At 40.2% G+C, this 14,825-nt stretch overlaps 1 protein-coding gene across 1 annotated transcript in view; it reads left to right on the plus strand.

The window, feature by feature from the left end:
- The window catches only part of LOC122749431 (EGF-like and EMI domain-containing protein 1), an 808,768-nt gene that overhangs the window by 477,590 nt on the left and 316,353 nt on the right, over positions 1 to 14,825 (plus strand). The window contains exon 5 of the mRNA XM_043995804.1: positions 4,015 to 4,137. Within this exon, the coding sequence (XP_043851739.1) occupies positions 4,015 to 4,137 (123 nt within the window). The remainder of the gene's footprint in view (positions 1 to 4,014; positions 4,138 to 14,825) is intronic.

Consider the following 14,825-nt stretch of genomic DNA (forward strand, 5'->3'; position numbering starts at 1 on the left):
GAGAAATTATTAATTATGTAACACTATGGCAAGCCATTTTCCTTCCCAGGACTCTGTTTCCAAGTGTATAAAAGGAGGTGAGTGAACTATGTGAACTATATGGAAGGTTCCTTCCAGTTCTAAATATATAATCCTGGGTTAGTCACTATAACCATTAGCATCATCAAGACTATCCTGGGCTTATTCCTAAGCAATTATTGTGTGTCTGCTGCATAAATTGATGGGATAGTTTCAAGATCAAAATGCTATGGGGGAAATAGGTGGGGTTTTGGGGTGGGGTTCTTAGGAATTCCTCTTTAAAGAATTACACCCTCTTGCACACAAATCCAATTAGAATAAAATAATACTTTATTTAGGTTCTGGGGAAAGGAAATCAAAAGAGAAGTCCTTAGACTTCTCATGGGGAGAAGGCATGGCACAGAGGCATGGCTCTGAGATACCTATCTCCTTGAACAGGAGACAGGCAGATACTTTTATAGAGGAATGATGGTGGTCACATGGGGTGATCATCTGACTGTTGAAAGTTCCCTTATGGGGGAGGACCATCACCCACTGGTGGTGGCTGGGGGAAGTAGAGTGAGGGGTGGCTCTGGATCTCTCAAGCCATCTCTCTCCCCCTCATGCCACAAAGGCAGCAGCCCCACCTAATCTTATCTCCCCAAGGGGTGGGGGAGACTAGAATGAATGGTGGTGGTCCTGGAGCTAATTCAGTCTTGATCTGGTGTCACTTATCTCTTTAGGTTTGTCTGTCCTTTGGTTTAGTTTCTCAAGGAGAAGGTTATTTGATTTACCCCAGAAAACTTCTGAGGTGCCCAGGGGACCGTAACAAAAATATGAAAATAATCACACTATAGACTCCTTCTTTTGGCTAAAATAAACTTGGAGAGTACCAAATGATTCCTAACAAAAGCAAACATGTTTCCTTTCTCCCTTTGACTTCAGCTGCATTGCCTTTCCTCTTGTGCTAACAGGTTATTTGATAGCAGGAAGTCGGGAATGGGGTACAAAATGAGGATTACCTTCATCAATTAGATTACTATTCCAGACTCCACTCTCCTTTAGCCATGGTATTTTTTTTTTTTGGTGGAAAGTGTCATTAACTACAAGTCATTGAAAGAAAGAATTTGTAGTCTCTGCCCAAGTTAACTATGGAAAGTATCTTCAAAGGACTGTGCTATGAGCTAAGTATCTAGGCATTGAAGCATACTTTCTTGAATTGTACAAAGAGAATTCTAATGTCTGTAGTACTTACTTCATAAGGTTGGTGAGAATCAAAAGAGATGGTATATGTAAAGTGTTTTGCAAACTTCAGAGTATTGTAAAATGACAGCTTTATGTATTTATAAACCTTCATGTGTTTCTCAGATTTCTGTTTCTGAGATTATTCGGAGGAGAAATTCCCAGTTTCCTTCCCAAGGCAACAACATCTATTGACTCACACTAGCTATATACATTGCACATATCTCAGGTGGTGAGTTCCTCCCCTCCCATAACCATGGAATATTTTTTTTTTTTGCCATTTCCAGTATTTTGCAGAATGTTAGAATTGAAAGAAACCTCAGAGTTCATCTATTTGGTCTCATTCCCAAAACAGAGACAGTCATAAGAAGGGGCAAGTCTTCTCAGCCTGTGTTGAAAATCCTCTTTGGAGGAGATATTGCTAACATCCAAAATATCCCATTATACTTTGCTATAGCTCAAATTGTAAAGCAGGTTTTTCCTCGTTTTCTCCCCTTGTGTTATACAAAAATCCCCCTGACTGTTACTTCAATTTACTGCTCCTAGTTCAGTTCTCTGAGACTAAGGAGAACAAGTGTAACACCTCTTGCTCTTTATGGATGACAGTTAGGAGGTTACCCCTGAACTTTCTCTTCCTCAGGCTAATCATTCTAAGTTCAATTGAGTGAAAATCCTTCAGGTCTTTCAATAGATTCAAATATGAAATAGTCCTAATTCTCCTCATCATGCATGCCATCCTTTTCTAGAAAGCTCCAATTTTTATCATCATAATAAGGGCAGCTAGACAGTGTAGTACATAGAGTGTTCCCCCTGGACTTAGGAGGACATGAGTTTAAATCCAGTCTGAGACACTTATTAGCTGCGTCACCTTGAAGTCACTAACCATGTTTGTCTCAGTTTACTTATTTGTAAAATGAACAGGAGAAGAAAATGACAAACCACTCTAGTATCTTTGTGAAGAAAACCCTAAACAAGATCACAAAGAATTGGACACAACTGAAACAAACAAATAAATCATAATAATGATAACTATTATTTCTTTAGAGTGTAAGCTTTGTTAGGTTAAAACTTTACTGGGGGGGGGGGGGCGGTGGATAAAGCACCGGCCCTGGATTCAGGAGTACCTGAGTTCAAATCCAGTCTCAGACACTTGACACTTACTAGCTGTGTGACCTTGGGCAAGTCACTTAACCCCCATTGCCCCACCAAAAAAAAAAAAACTTTACTAGGACTTTTAGGATACCTTGTATAGCATTTTAAGGTTTGTAAAGCATCATATGTATCTTACCTCATTTGATCTTCTCAACAACCAGAATACTTAAGATATGGTCAGACCAGAGCACATTATAGCAGTACAGACTCCTTGACTCTGAACCAGGGTTTCTGAACCTGTACCCATGAAGGGTAGATGGATAGAGTTCAGTGTGTCCATGAACTTGGAGGAAGAAAGCAATTACGACTTTAATTTTCACTAACCTTTGATTTCAATTGTAATGCTAGGATTTTATTTTGTGAATTTAAAAACATTATTCTGAGAAGGGGGTTATCCATAGGCTTTATCAGACTACCACAGGGGGTGGGGATCCATGATGAAAAAAATGTAGAACCTTTCTTTTGAACAAACACTTTGGTTCTAGGGTGCAGCTAAAATAATCCTGCTATTTTTACCCACTACTGTGTCATACTCTTCACTCATTGAACATGCCATCCCCTAATACTCTCAAATCATTTTCACATGAACAATTATCAAACCAGGTCTCTCCCATCTTGGATTTGATCAGTTGCTTCTTTCCAATAACTATTGGTCATAGTGCCTGGCACATAACGTGTGGTAAAGTGGTTGTTGGGGGCAAATAGGTGGCGCAGTGAATAAAGCACTAACCCTGGATTCAGGAGGACCTGAGTTCAAATGTGGCCTCAGACACTTGACACTTACTAGTCATGTGACCCTGGCCAAGTCACTTAACCCTCATTGCCCCTAAGGATATATATCTCTATCTCTATCTATAGTTGTTATTATTGTTTTTGTTGTTGTTTTAACTTTTTGGACTTGGGGCACTTTCCCCTACTGAATTGTACCTATTAGTTTCGAAAAGGCAGTGGGACAGAATACAGAAAGTACCAGAGTTGAAGTTAAGATGAGATTATTTTCAGTCTCATTTCTTATCTTCACTGGCTGTGGAATCATGGGCTAGTGAATGACCCTTTCCGAGTCTTTCTGCTACTCTGTAAGATGAGAATAATAACTCTACTTTCTGCCTAAAAGCATTATGGGATCTGTGTGTGTTTCCGTAAGCCTCAAATGAGATAATATATGATAATATATGTAAACTGCCTTGCAGACTTTGAAACATTCTTTAAATGCCAGCTATTATTATGAGATTTCGTCCAATATTCCAGCTTTCTAAAATTTCTTAGGTACCTAATTCTGCCATCCAGTCTGTTATCTATTCTTCTTACCATTATATCATATGCAAAACTAAGAAATATTTTCCCCAAAAAATCATTGATAGAAACATAAGTTCGAGGCTGGTGATGGATCCCTGGGTCCCTCCACTAGAGACCTCTAAGTGCTGTCCAACTATCTGAACAAAAAAAAAAAATTGTAATAGAGAAATGATCCAGGTTCTTTGATTTTAGAAGGGGATCTCTTTGTTCATCCCTGACAAATTCGGTCTGGGTCCTACCCTGCCAGGCTCCGTCCAGATCCCAATCTGCCAGGCTCTATCTGGATCTCTTCCTGCCAGGAGCTAATTCTCCCCCACTCTTCTGCAGATGTGAACGAATGCTCCATTGACAATGGCGGCTGTCAGGACCAGTGCTGTAATACAATTGGCAGCTATTACTGCAAATGCCAAGCTGGCCAGAAACTGAAAGAAGATGGAAAATGCTGCAAAGGTAACTACATTCAGTTCTGTCTGCTTGCTGATAAGCCAATGGAGAACATCTTTCTAATGCAGACATGGCAGGTTGGGGGTGGGGATGGGGGAGGGAGGTGGAGCGTGTCTTTAATCCCGAGCCAGTTGGAGTACCTCTGCTCCATGATGTCAAGGGTGCAGATCTTCTTCTCATGTCTAGATTATAAAATTGTAACCCTAAGAACACTTCAAACGGCTTATTATGGGAAACATATGATTAGAGCCGGGTTTGGTTGTGTCATGTACTGATTACAGAATTTCAATCGTGCATTTAATTCCCTCAGTAAAGTGCCTGTTTTTGAAAGTGCTTCATTTAGTTCTAAGGTGAAAATAATGCTTATGATAAAATACTTGTTGATGTCAAGTCTGGGATTATAAGGGTACAAAATTCACCAAAGGGAGAATGGGATAGATTCTCCCACTTGGAGCTGTTTCTGTCAGTACTAATGCATCCCCTAACCTAACTCTCACCAAACCTCACTGGTATTCTCCTGTTTCCTAAGCCTCTTGTTCCTTTTCCTATGTAAGTTTGTTTGTTGGCTACCCAAAAGGAAAATAGTAGGATGGCTCTTATTCCCTTCTCTCTTGCACTTCCCAGTGGAAGGATGCCCATTGTGATGCCCCTCCCCCTCAAATAAAAACCCTAGTAAATCGTCTCTGAGAGCTCTGGGTTAGCTATCATCCCCACCCCCACCCACCAAGGACAACACCGGAGTGTCTTTTTGACTTTAGGTCTGGCTGGACAGGGATGCCATGCTAGCAGCCTGGGGCAGGTGCAGATAATTACACCCCTAGGGGGATAATTAAGGCTATGTGCTGGTGACTGTCAAAGCAGCCACCTTATTTCTGGCTGGACTTGAGCAATTATCACAGCATTGGGGTACCGTGTCTGGACAGCAGGGTGGTCATTAGGTGGTAGCAAGTACATTGATAAGCTGCTTCCAGGATTCCTTCCCCTTTCTGCTCTGCACGGATCCCTGAAGTTTCCTCCTCACAGGGTCACTCGTTAAAATAGACCATGCTGGCACTTTCTGTTTCCATTGGAAGCTCATGCTGATGCAGTGAACCTTCAGTCACAATGGCAATGCCATCCGTGTCTCTAGTAATGTAGCAGGTTGCCCGGGAATCCTTATGATGTAGAAGGATGCTTCCCTTGTCTGTGTGTGCCCAGGGAGTCCCAGAGATGATCTGAGAACTATGTTCATGATCTGGGTTCATGACAAATAAATCACTGTGGGAAATGTCAAATGGAAAATGTGGCCCAAGAATCCAAGATGGTTTCACCTGAGAACATCATCTAAGGCAATTCCTTTCCCTTCACTGGAAAGAAAAGAGTTCAAACAAGTACATGCCTGGAATTCTCTGCTTCCTCAGCTCTACTTCCAGCCTTCCATTCCTTCCTTCAAGTATGAGCTAATATCTCCCCATCTGCAGGAAACTTTTCTAGTGCCTTCCCTGTGGTAATTAGCTCCAATTTCCCCCATATATATCTTTGTACATAGTTATTTACATGATGTCTCTCTCATTAGACTGTGAGCTTCTGGAAACAGGGACTGTCTTTTGCTATATTTGCATCCCCAAAGCTTAGCAGAATGCATGCAGCTGCTAAGTACAGAGTAAGTACACAGTAGGGAATTAATTAATGTTGTGGACCAACTGACTGAAAGATGCTATCATCAGCACTGCCCTCATTAGCACAATGTTCACTACACAGTCCTGGTTCCTCTCCCACCCACAAAACTTCCCATCATTCATCTCCTTGCCTTTAGATAGTCTGTCTCCCAAGACTACAGTACCCCCTTACCTCCACCTCAGAGAAGTTGAAGCTTGTAGTGCTAATGATGAGAGTCTTCAGGGTCATCTAGTGTAATCCCCTCATTCTACAGACCTCAGGACTGTAAGTAACCAGTCTGTCACACAGGTGCAAGCCTCAGAAGTGGGAGTTGAATGCAGATCTTTTAACACTTAGTAGCTGCCTTCTGCTAAGCTTTGGGGCTGCAAATATGGCAAAAAATTGTCCCTGCTTTCCACTGTAATGCTCTTCCAGAATAAATCCTCAGATTCATTCCAAGAATGGTTCAAATAGTTCCTTTCTCCAGAGGTTTATCTTTATTTCCCCAGCTATTAATGCCACTCCCCAAAATCATTTGTATTTACTTTGTATGTATTTGATATTTGCTTATCTTTGTCCATAGTTGTTCTCCCTATATTCAATCAATAAATATTTATTAAGTACCTAATATGTGTCAGACACTGTGCTAAGTTCTAGATAAATAAATACAAATGTAAATAAATGAACTAAGAATGAATGGAATGGGGCAGCTAGATGGTGCAGTGGATAGAGCACTGGCCTTGGAGTCAGGAGTACCTGAGTTCAAATACGGCCTCAGACACTTAACACTTACTAGCTGTGTGACCCTGGGCAAGTCACTTAACCCCAATTGCTTCACTAAAAAAACCAAAAAAATTGTTCAGTATTTCTCTCGGGGCAGCTAGATGGTGCAGTGGATAGAGCACTGGCCTTGGAGTCAGGAGTACCTGAGTTCAAATCTGGCCTCAGACACTTAACACTTACTAGCTGTGTGACCCTAGGCAAGTCACTTAATCCCAACTGCCTCACTAAAAAAAAAAAAAAAAAAAAAAAAAAAAGAATGAATGGAATGTGAAGTTCATTGAATGTAGAAGACAATGCCCAGGACATACTAGGTGTCTAATAAATGCTTAATGAATAAGTTAATGAATCACTGCAGTTAGAGCTAGAAAAGATTTTAGAGAGAAGCTAATCCAACCCCCTCTTTTTACAGGGGAGGAAACTGATACTCAGAAAGGTTAATTGATTTGCCCAAAGGCCCCAAAGTAGTAAATAGCAGAGACAGGATTTGAATCCAGGACCTCCAACTGCAGGTCCCATACTGTTTCCACTTTACACTAGCTCCATTTTTTTTTCTTTTAGCATTAGTGTTGACTATTGGCTGTCTTTCTTATAAATGATAATAAAATACTACCTCCTTGACTTCCTTTGACTTGTGTCATGCCATCATTCCTTTGAAAGCATTTCCCCTCAGTGGCCTCATCAAATCACATATCTCCCTTTCTTCCAAAGCTCTGGCCTGAGTGAATGTCCCTGGCCAGTGAAGAACTTACCAGGTGGTCCACATTAGCAGCCAGAAGCATGGCCAGATGGTTCAGAGTAGAGATGGCTCAGGGCTGTGAGTAGGACCTGGGGGATCTAGAAGAAAGACTTGGCCAGGCGTACAAGAGGAAGGACCTGTTAATAACCTGTTGGCCATGAGATCAGGGTCTTTGCAGCACCAGGCATAACATCCAGTGGACTTGTGCCTCCTCCCACAAGGGGACTAAGAGGAAGTAATCTTCTTTCCCCCCAGAAACTCAAGTTTTGTTTTGTTTTCCCATGCCTAATACGAAATAATTTAGGCCTTAAAGAGCCTAGATCTTTGAGGAGAGGCTAAAAAGCAGTGTACCAAAAAAAAAAAAAAAAGCAGTGTACCTAAGAACTTCAGCACTTAATTATTCATCTGTAAAATGAGTGAGTTGGATTAAACCGTCTCTTAAGACTTTGTTCATTCCAAAATCCTTGAATTTTACAATCATACCATTTGGTCCATCAGTCAGATTTGGGCTCTTCCAAGGGTTTTGTGAGTTCACCAAGCTCTCCAAGGTCTGTTTCCTAAGGAAGGGGAGGCCTTGGGTTCTTCCTCACACAGCATGACTAATCCTTCCCTGGAGAAGGGTCAAGGATCCTCAGAGGTAGCAGAGAAGTGAAACACATCTGGAGCTTCATCCTGAAAAGGGGCTTCAGGGGTTCCCTTGGTCAGGAAAGCAAAGGTATTTCATGTTGTGATCCTGCCTTTAACACTGGTGTGCCCTGATCAGATCAGCCGAGCCTGGTGCGTATCAAGGCAGAATGAATGACACAATACGGCCATGAAAGGCCAAGGGAATCTCTGAGAAGCACCAGTATCTGTTTTGGGAAAGTGGCTTTTCCTCCCCTGTCCCACAGTGGTGGTGCATGTTGCTAGTGAGAATATTCTCATGAAATGTGTGCGCATGTGCACTTGTGTATGTGTGTGTGTGCATGCATGTGAGGGGGTAGTTGGGTATTGGGTATGGAGGGGGTCATATGGAAGGATGGGTGAGTCTGCATGTGCATATATTAGTAAATGCATGGTGGTGTTAAGGGCTAAAATTCTAGCTAAACTGTCTAAAATATCTAATGAGTGGTCGCCAATCAATTACAAGCTTTAGCAAGAGTTAGACTTTTAAGCATTTATTAAGGAGAATAAGAATTTGGTAAAGAGAGAGAGAAAGGCCTAGATTCCTATCTATTAAAGGGAGAGCACATTTCTAGCTCCGCTCTCCACCAGAGTCCAAAGGAAAGAGCCCGAGACCGAGCGCCAGTCTCTTCCTTTCTCCTCCCACTAGTCCGTCTCACTTCCTCCCGCCAAAGAAAAGACTCCTGGTCTTGCCCTCAAAGACCTTCGCTTCATGGGCAGAACTCTTCTACAGTAAGTATCCAGCAGGTGGCGTCATTCCAATCGTTACAGTCCCCCCTGTTGTTCCTCAAGAAACAAAATGTTTCCTTGACGGAACAGTAAAAACAGTATAATAACTATTGCTACCTAATAATATGTGAACAACAATATAGAAAAGGAAGAGAGGAAAGTTTTGTCCAGAGGGGCGATTTTTTTTTTTTGTCCTCATGAACCGACGCTTTGACATTAGTCTTGCAAAGGGAGGGCCTCTGCAGAGAATACATGTTACAGATGGTGTATATTATAACAGAAAGAGAAAAAAACAACAAAAACAACAAATCAAAACTGTTCATTTAAAGTCTCTGAAAGTCTTTTCTCAGATGTCCTCTAGGTGTAGTCATGGAATGGAAATCTTTTCAGGGGTTGATGTGTGGATACTGGTAATCAGCCAGGAAATTTCCTACAAAATTGAGCTTAACACAACTTTAAAATAGCTTTGTCAATAATCAAATCAAACAATGAAAGTTCTCAAAAACATGTCTAAGGGAATTCATAATCTTAGTTGTTACACACGAAACATATAATAAAACAAAAATTGAACCATTCTTTAAAATTATAATATTACTATAGTCCCCCCTTATGGAGGGTAATTGAGAAGACAATTGCTGCGATATTAATTATTAAAAATAATTTTTTATCTTTGTTTCATCACTTTTTGCATCATCTGCCTAATTATCCTCATGCCATTATGAGAAATTAAAAAATCTAATATAATTGGTAACAGGTGTCAAGGCCAAATTCAACACTGTATTTATCATGACACCTGAGATAATTATGGGGGTTACCATAAAAGAACAGAGAAATGATGGGATATGAGCATTCCCACACTTGAGCAATATGTACTACCCATACAGTATGCCAGGCTTAAAATAGGTGGATGGAATACATGTCCATGCCACCGAACATATTGGAGGAAACTGAGTCAGACTTAATCAGATGCATGGGATTGAGATGTCCATGGCATCAGGCATATAGGAGGGAGCATAGAAGCCAGGTGTAGAAGTGAGATGGGTGGGATGAATACTTCCAGCCATCTGTACAATATTGTGGGGAAAAAGAGAATAAAATATTAAACCAAGAGAATCCAACCTCAACATTTGTCAAAAGCCGTTCCCTTGGCCATACCTTGACTTCATGCATGTCTCCCCTCATGTGACAGTTCAGTGTCTGCTCTTGCATGTATTCCTCTTGTGATTGGATGGCATCTTGGCCAACTGGCATCTGATAACTCAGAATAACGGCAATTAATGTCTTAAATGATAAGTTCCCATAATCCAAGTCTCATATGGATTTAAAAGTTGAGGATAATAAATGATTGCAAAAAATGTGAATACATCTTGACTCAGAACACAATATATAATTATGCAACAATTTCAAATAATACCCCCTTTTTTACTTAGTATACAATTACTTTTGTGAAAAATCAGAACATATTTAAATACAAGTTAAAGCACAACACAATCTCAAAGAAAACTTTTACAAATATTCCCCTCTTTTTTTTTTTGAATATGCTTATCAAAAATAATACTTCTAGAATCAATTTACACTTGCCATGGCAAACAATTTGCCAGGGAAATGCTTTAAAGAGTTTGATCAAATAATCAGTTGAGAAAAAATAACAAAAACAAACAACCCAGAAAATGGGAGCACAATACTCCTAGAATTAACATTGTATTATGAAATCAAAACCATCTCTCAATTTTTTAAAATTAGATAAATGAATAGAAGAAAATACACATGGAACAATAAAAACAGTGAAATTCAAACTAAGGAAATCTAAATGAGCATGAAATTAATATTAATAAGAGTATTATAAAATATAAACTTGATCACATGACTATAAAAAGCTTTTACAAATATTCTCCTTGTTTTAAAAACTATGACAATCTCAAAAGCATGAAAATCTCTATAAAAATAAACCTATACCATTAATTCCAAAATGTATATGTAATAGCATAGAAATCCTATGTAACCTCTGAACTGACATTAATAATCTGAGTGAATTCAGAACACTCTTGATTCCGATATCTAAAATCCCCAATACTCATATCAATACCTTGCTGCTTACTTCTACATTTCTGTAAAATATATACCCTTCCATGGCAAAAGAAGCAGAGTCTTGAACTATGTTGATGATTGTCATTCTTATTCAGCTTAAGTTTTTCTTCTTTAACCCCTCTATATTGTCTGTCGGGCTTTTCACCATATAAATGCTTTATAAGATTACTAATTAAAGACAAAAGCAGGTTAGCAAAATTATGAACAAAACGAGCATATCTGGAATTTAAAGGGTTTTCTAAGGTTGTCTCAGAAGCACAGCCAGGCTGGGGAAGGGCTGAGCCTAAAGCTGCAAATGCAGGTAGAGAAAGCTGCACATGCTCATCAGATCTCTGGACTTCCCAGGCAGGGGAAGCAATGGGCTTGGCCATGGGAGGAGTAGAGGGTGGGGTTTGGAGAGGAGGGGAGGGACCAGCGCAATTAGAATCAGACTTGATTTTGAACTCAGGCCTGGATTCCTCTTCCCCCACTTTGCCTCTAGGTGCTAGGGGATTAAAAGCTTCCAGAGGGTGGGTCATTGCCTCCAGGCATGTAAAATTAGAGCAACAATTAGAGTTAGAACTGGGAAAAGCTGTGGGAATCTCTTCAGGTTTCTCTGAAAAAGCATGGTTGGGAGAGGGAGAGATATTTCCTTGTGTGAGTAAGTTGCTGGCTCTTTTAACAAAAATAAAAAGAAAAATAGAAAATCCACAAAAACAAAGCATTAACATGATCTTATCTCCCATTTGTCTGGTTAAACAGACTAAAATCAAAAATAGGGTAATTAGGGAGTTTAAAAGGTCCATTCGAAAAAATTTAAAGGGAAAACACAGCCAGTGCGCCAGTACTTAGCAGTTAAAGGGAGAGGGAGGGGAAATTTCTTACCCAACCAGAAGATCAGAAGACTGAGGTTTAGCTTTCCTCTTCGTGGTCAGCCATCTGTTAAGGGCTAAAATTCTAGCTAAACTGTCTAAAATATCTAATGAGTGGTCGCCAATCAATTACAAGCTTTAGCAAGAGTTAGACTTTTAAGCATTTATTAAGGAGAATAAGAATTTGGTAAAGAGAGAGAGAAAGGCCTAGATTCCTATCTATTAAAGGGAGAGCACATTTCTAGCTCCGCTCTCCACCAGAGTCCAAAGGAAAGAGCCCGAGACCGAGCGCCAGTCTCTTCCTTTCTCCTCCCACTAGTCCGTCTCACTTCCTCCTGCCAAAGAAAAGACTCCTGGTCTTGCCCTCAAAGACCTTCGCTTCATGGGCAGAACTCTTCTACAGTAAGTCTCCAGCAGGTGGCGTCATTCCAATCGTTACAGTGGGTTGTGGAGTGAGTATAGGGGTTAGGTGAAAGTGGGTATATGTGGGTTTGTTGGGTGAGTTTGTGTGTGGGTATATGGGTGCGTGTAGGGTATAGGTAGGAGTGGGTGGGTGAGTGGATGGATGTAGTTGGTTGGGTGACTCTCTGTTTGGGTATATGGATCAGTGTATATATGCATGTGGGTGGGTAAGTGTGTATATGTGTGTGTGTGTGTGTGTGTGTGTGTGTGTGTGCGCGCGTGCTTGGGTATGTGAGTGGGGGAGTGTGAACGTGTGTGTGGGGGGGAGGTGAGTGGGCATATATGTATATGTGTGTGGGCCGGTGTGGATGTGATTGTGGGTGTGGGTATGGGATCAGAATTTCCCCAGTGGTTAGTTTATGGCCTGGCCCAGTGATCTTATGTAAGCGTTGACCCAAAGTAGATTTCCTTACTACATTTGTCCCAGGAGTTTCATGTCAGATCCTTCCTGAATGAATGGAGATGGGGGAGGGGGAGAGTTGACCCCACAGCGGGAACTTTCTTGACAGAGATCTTGTCAGACAGTATAGCACCTTCCCACAGTTCTTGGCCTGACTTCCATTAGAGTGAGGCATGATGTCATTCCTATTCTTCCTCACCTGATTTAGAGAAGTAACTGTCATAGCCTAATTTCAGCTGGTACCCATTGTGACAGATTAACATCAAGATCAGGAAGGGGCTGGAATTGCTGGAACACAAACACCATTCTAAGAACAGATGACCAGGCAAAAAAACAAACAAAAAAAAACCATAAGCATGTTGGGAAATCAGGAAATGGAGACTGACTGTGGCCACCCAGCTCTGCCTTTTTGATCCACACTACTGACTTTTTCTTCACCAGGTTGATTTCAACCCATGGTGCTTGTCTTGATTTCTCCTGTTCTAAATAAATAAATAAGCAGATCTATTTACATATTTATTTAATATTTTACATATTTGTATGTAATGTATTTCTCTATTTTTATAGAATTTATTTGTAAATTTATATGTGTGTATGTGTGTATCTTCCTTGGTTCATTTCCTGATCAATCTTACAACAGAAAAAAATTAAGGGAGATTGGGCCCTGAATACTTAGATCATCCTTTTCAACATTCTTGGACCAGTAGAGTATAATCTCACTGTGGGCAGGTAGGGATTGTGTCTAATTTTGCCTTTGTATATCCAGCCCCCTGCATGGTACCTAGCACATTTTCTACTGCGTTGTTAGACAAGATCCTCAGACTGAATTTCAGTCTTTCCCTTTTCTTAAGGTTCTTGGTAACAGGCAATCCTAATGGTAGAAATTTTACTGGCCTTCTCCTGCCTCTAAAATGAAATGCAAAATAATAATAATAAAAAGAACAGTTACCACTTACATGGCACATTAAGATTTGTGAAACAATGCGTACATATGCAATGCAAATATGTATACTATATGCATGTATGCGTATTCATACATGTAATCTCATTTTATCCTTTTAGCAACCCTGGGAGGTTGGTGCTTTTAAAAAAATTATCCTCATTTAACAGATGAGGAAACTGAAACAAGCAGAGACTAAAGACTTGCCCAGGGTCACTCAGCTAGTATGTGAGGCAGGATTGTAGGTGAGATCTTACTGACTAACTTGTTTGTTTGTTTTTACCAACTAGCCCTCTACGATCTGCCTCCCACCAACACTTCTAGTCTGACTTCACATTGCTCACACTGCTCACATCACACATTCTCTTGTCCAATTGAAATGGTTTGTCAGGTGCAAGTGATACAATTCTTTGAATATCCTGCCTCTCTGTGACTTGGCCCAGTAGTTTCTCACTTCTGGAATGCATTTGCTCTTCATCTCCATTCTTAAGATCTGTGAGATTTCTTTAAAGCACAATTCAGGGGCTGACCCTAAAGTCTATCCTGATAGCCACCCCATCCCCAGTCACTAGTTTTCTCATTTCTGAAATTACTTTGCTTAATTTTGAATATAACTTATTTACAAACCTATCAACATGAGTCAGTCTACCTATATCCCTCAAGTAGAATGTAAGAACTTGAATGAAAGAACCGTTTTGCTTTTGTCTTTATGTGCCAGGCCCTCAGGAAAAAGAGCTCACTTTACCAACCTTCCCCTGCCATTTTTTTCTTTAAATCCAGAGCCCTAAGTACAAGAGCTTGTACATAACAGGTGCTTAAATAATTTTTCTGTGTAATTTAGTTGAATCAAAGAAGACCAAGGTGAGTATTTTGTTCGGTTGGAAGTTTTTCCCATGAAGGGGCCACTTTACTTTGCCTCTTGTTGCTGCAGAACCAAGAACAAACCCAACCACAGCCTCACATTTATTCTATTGCTGTCATCTTTTAATTTCCATAAGTGATTATTTGGCAGGGAGGTTCTCCTCACCAGTGATTCTGTATGCTCCACAGCAGAGCAGTTATTGCTCTCATATTTGCTTAAATACATAATTGAACTTCAAATGTTTGGGCTTGTTTGGAAATTCAAGGTACTCTATATGGAAAAAAAAAAGAGACTGTAAATGAACTACACCAATTGAAGAGAGAACAGGGATGACTAATTCATGTTTATTTATTGGTCATTTACAGTAAACACAATTGAGAGTTATTCAGAGGACAAAGATGATGGGCACCACTTAGGAATGGGATAAAACTATCATTTGAAAGGGCTTTTAATAATATTTTCATTTTTTAAATAAAGATAAATTTTGTTCACCTTACTAAGATTGCTTTTATACATACAGACCAACCTTTAACCACACATTG

The sequence above is a fragment of the Dromiciops gliroides genome, chromosome 3 (assembly GCF_019393635.1).
Source record: "Dromiciops gliroides isolate mDroGli1 chromosome 3, mDroGli1.pri, whole genome shotgun sequence".
NCBI classification, from domain to species: Eukaryota; Metazoa; Chordata; class Mammalia; order Microbiotheria; family Microbiotheriidae; genus Dromiciops; species Dromiciops gliroides.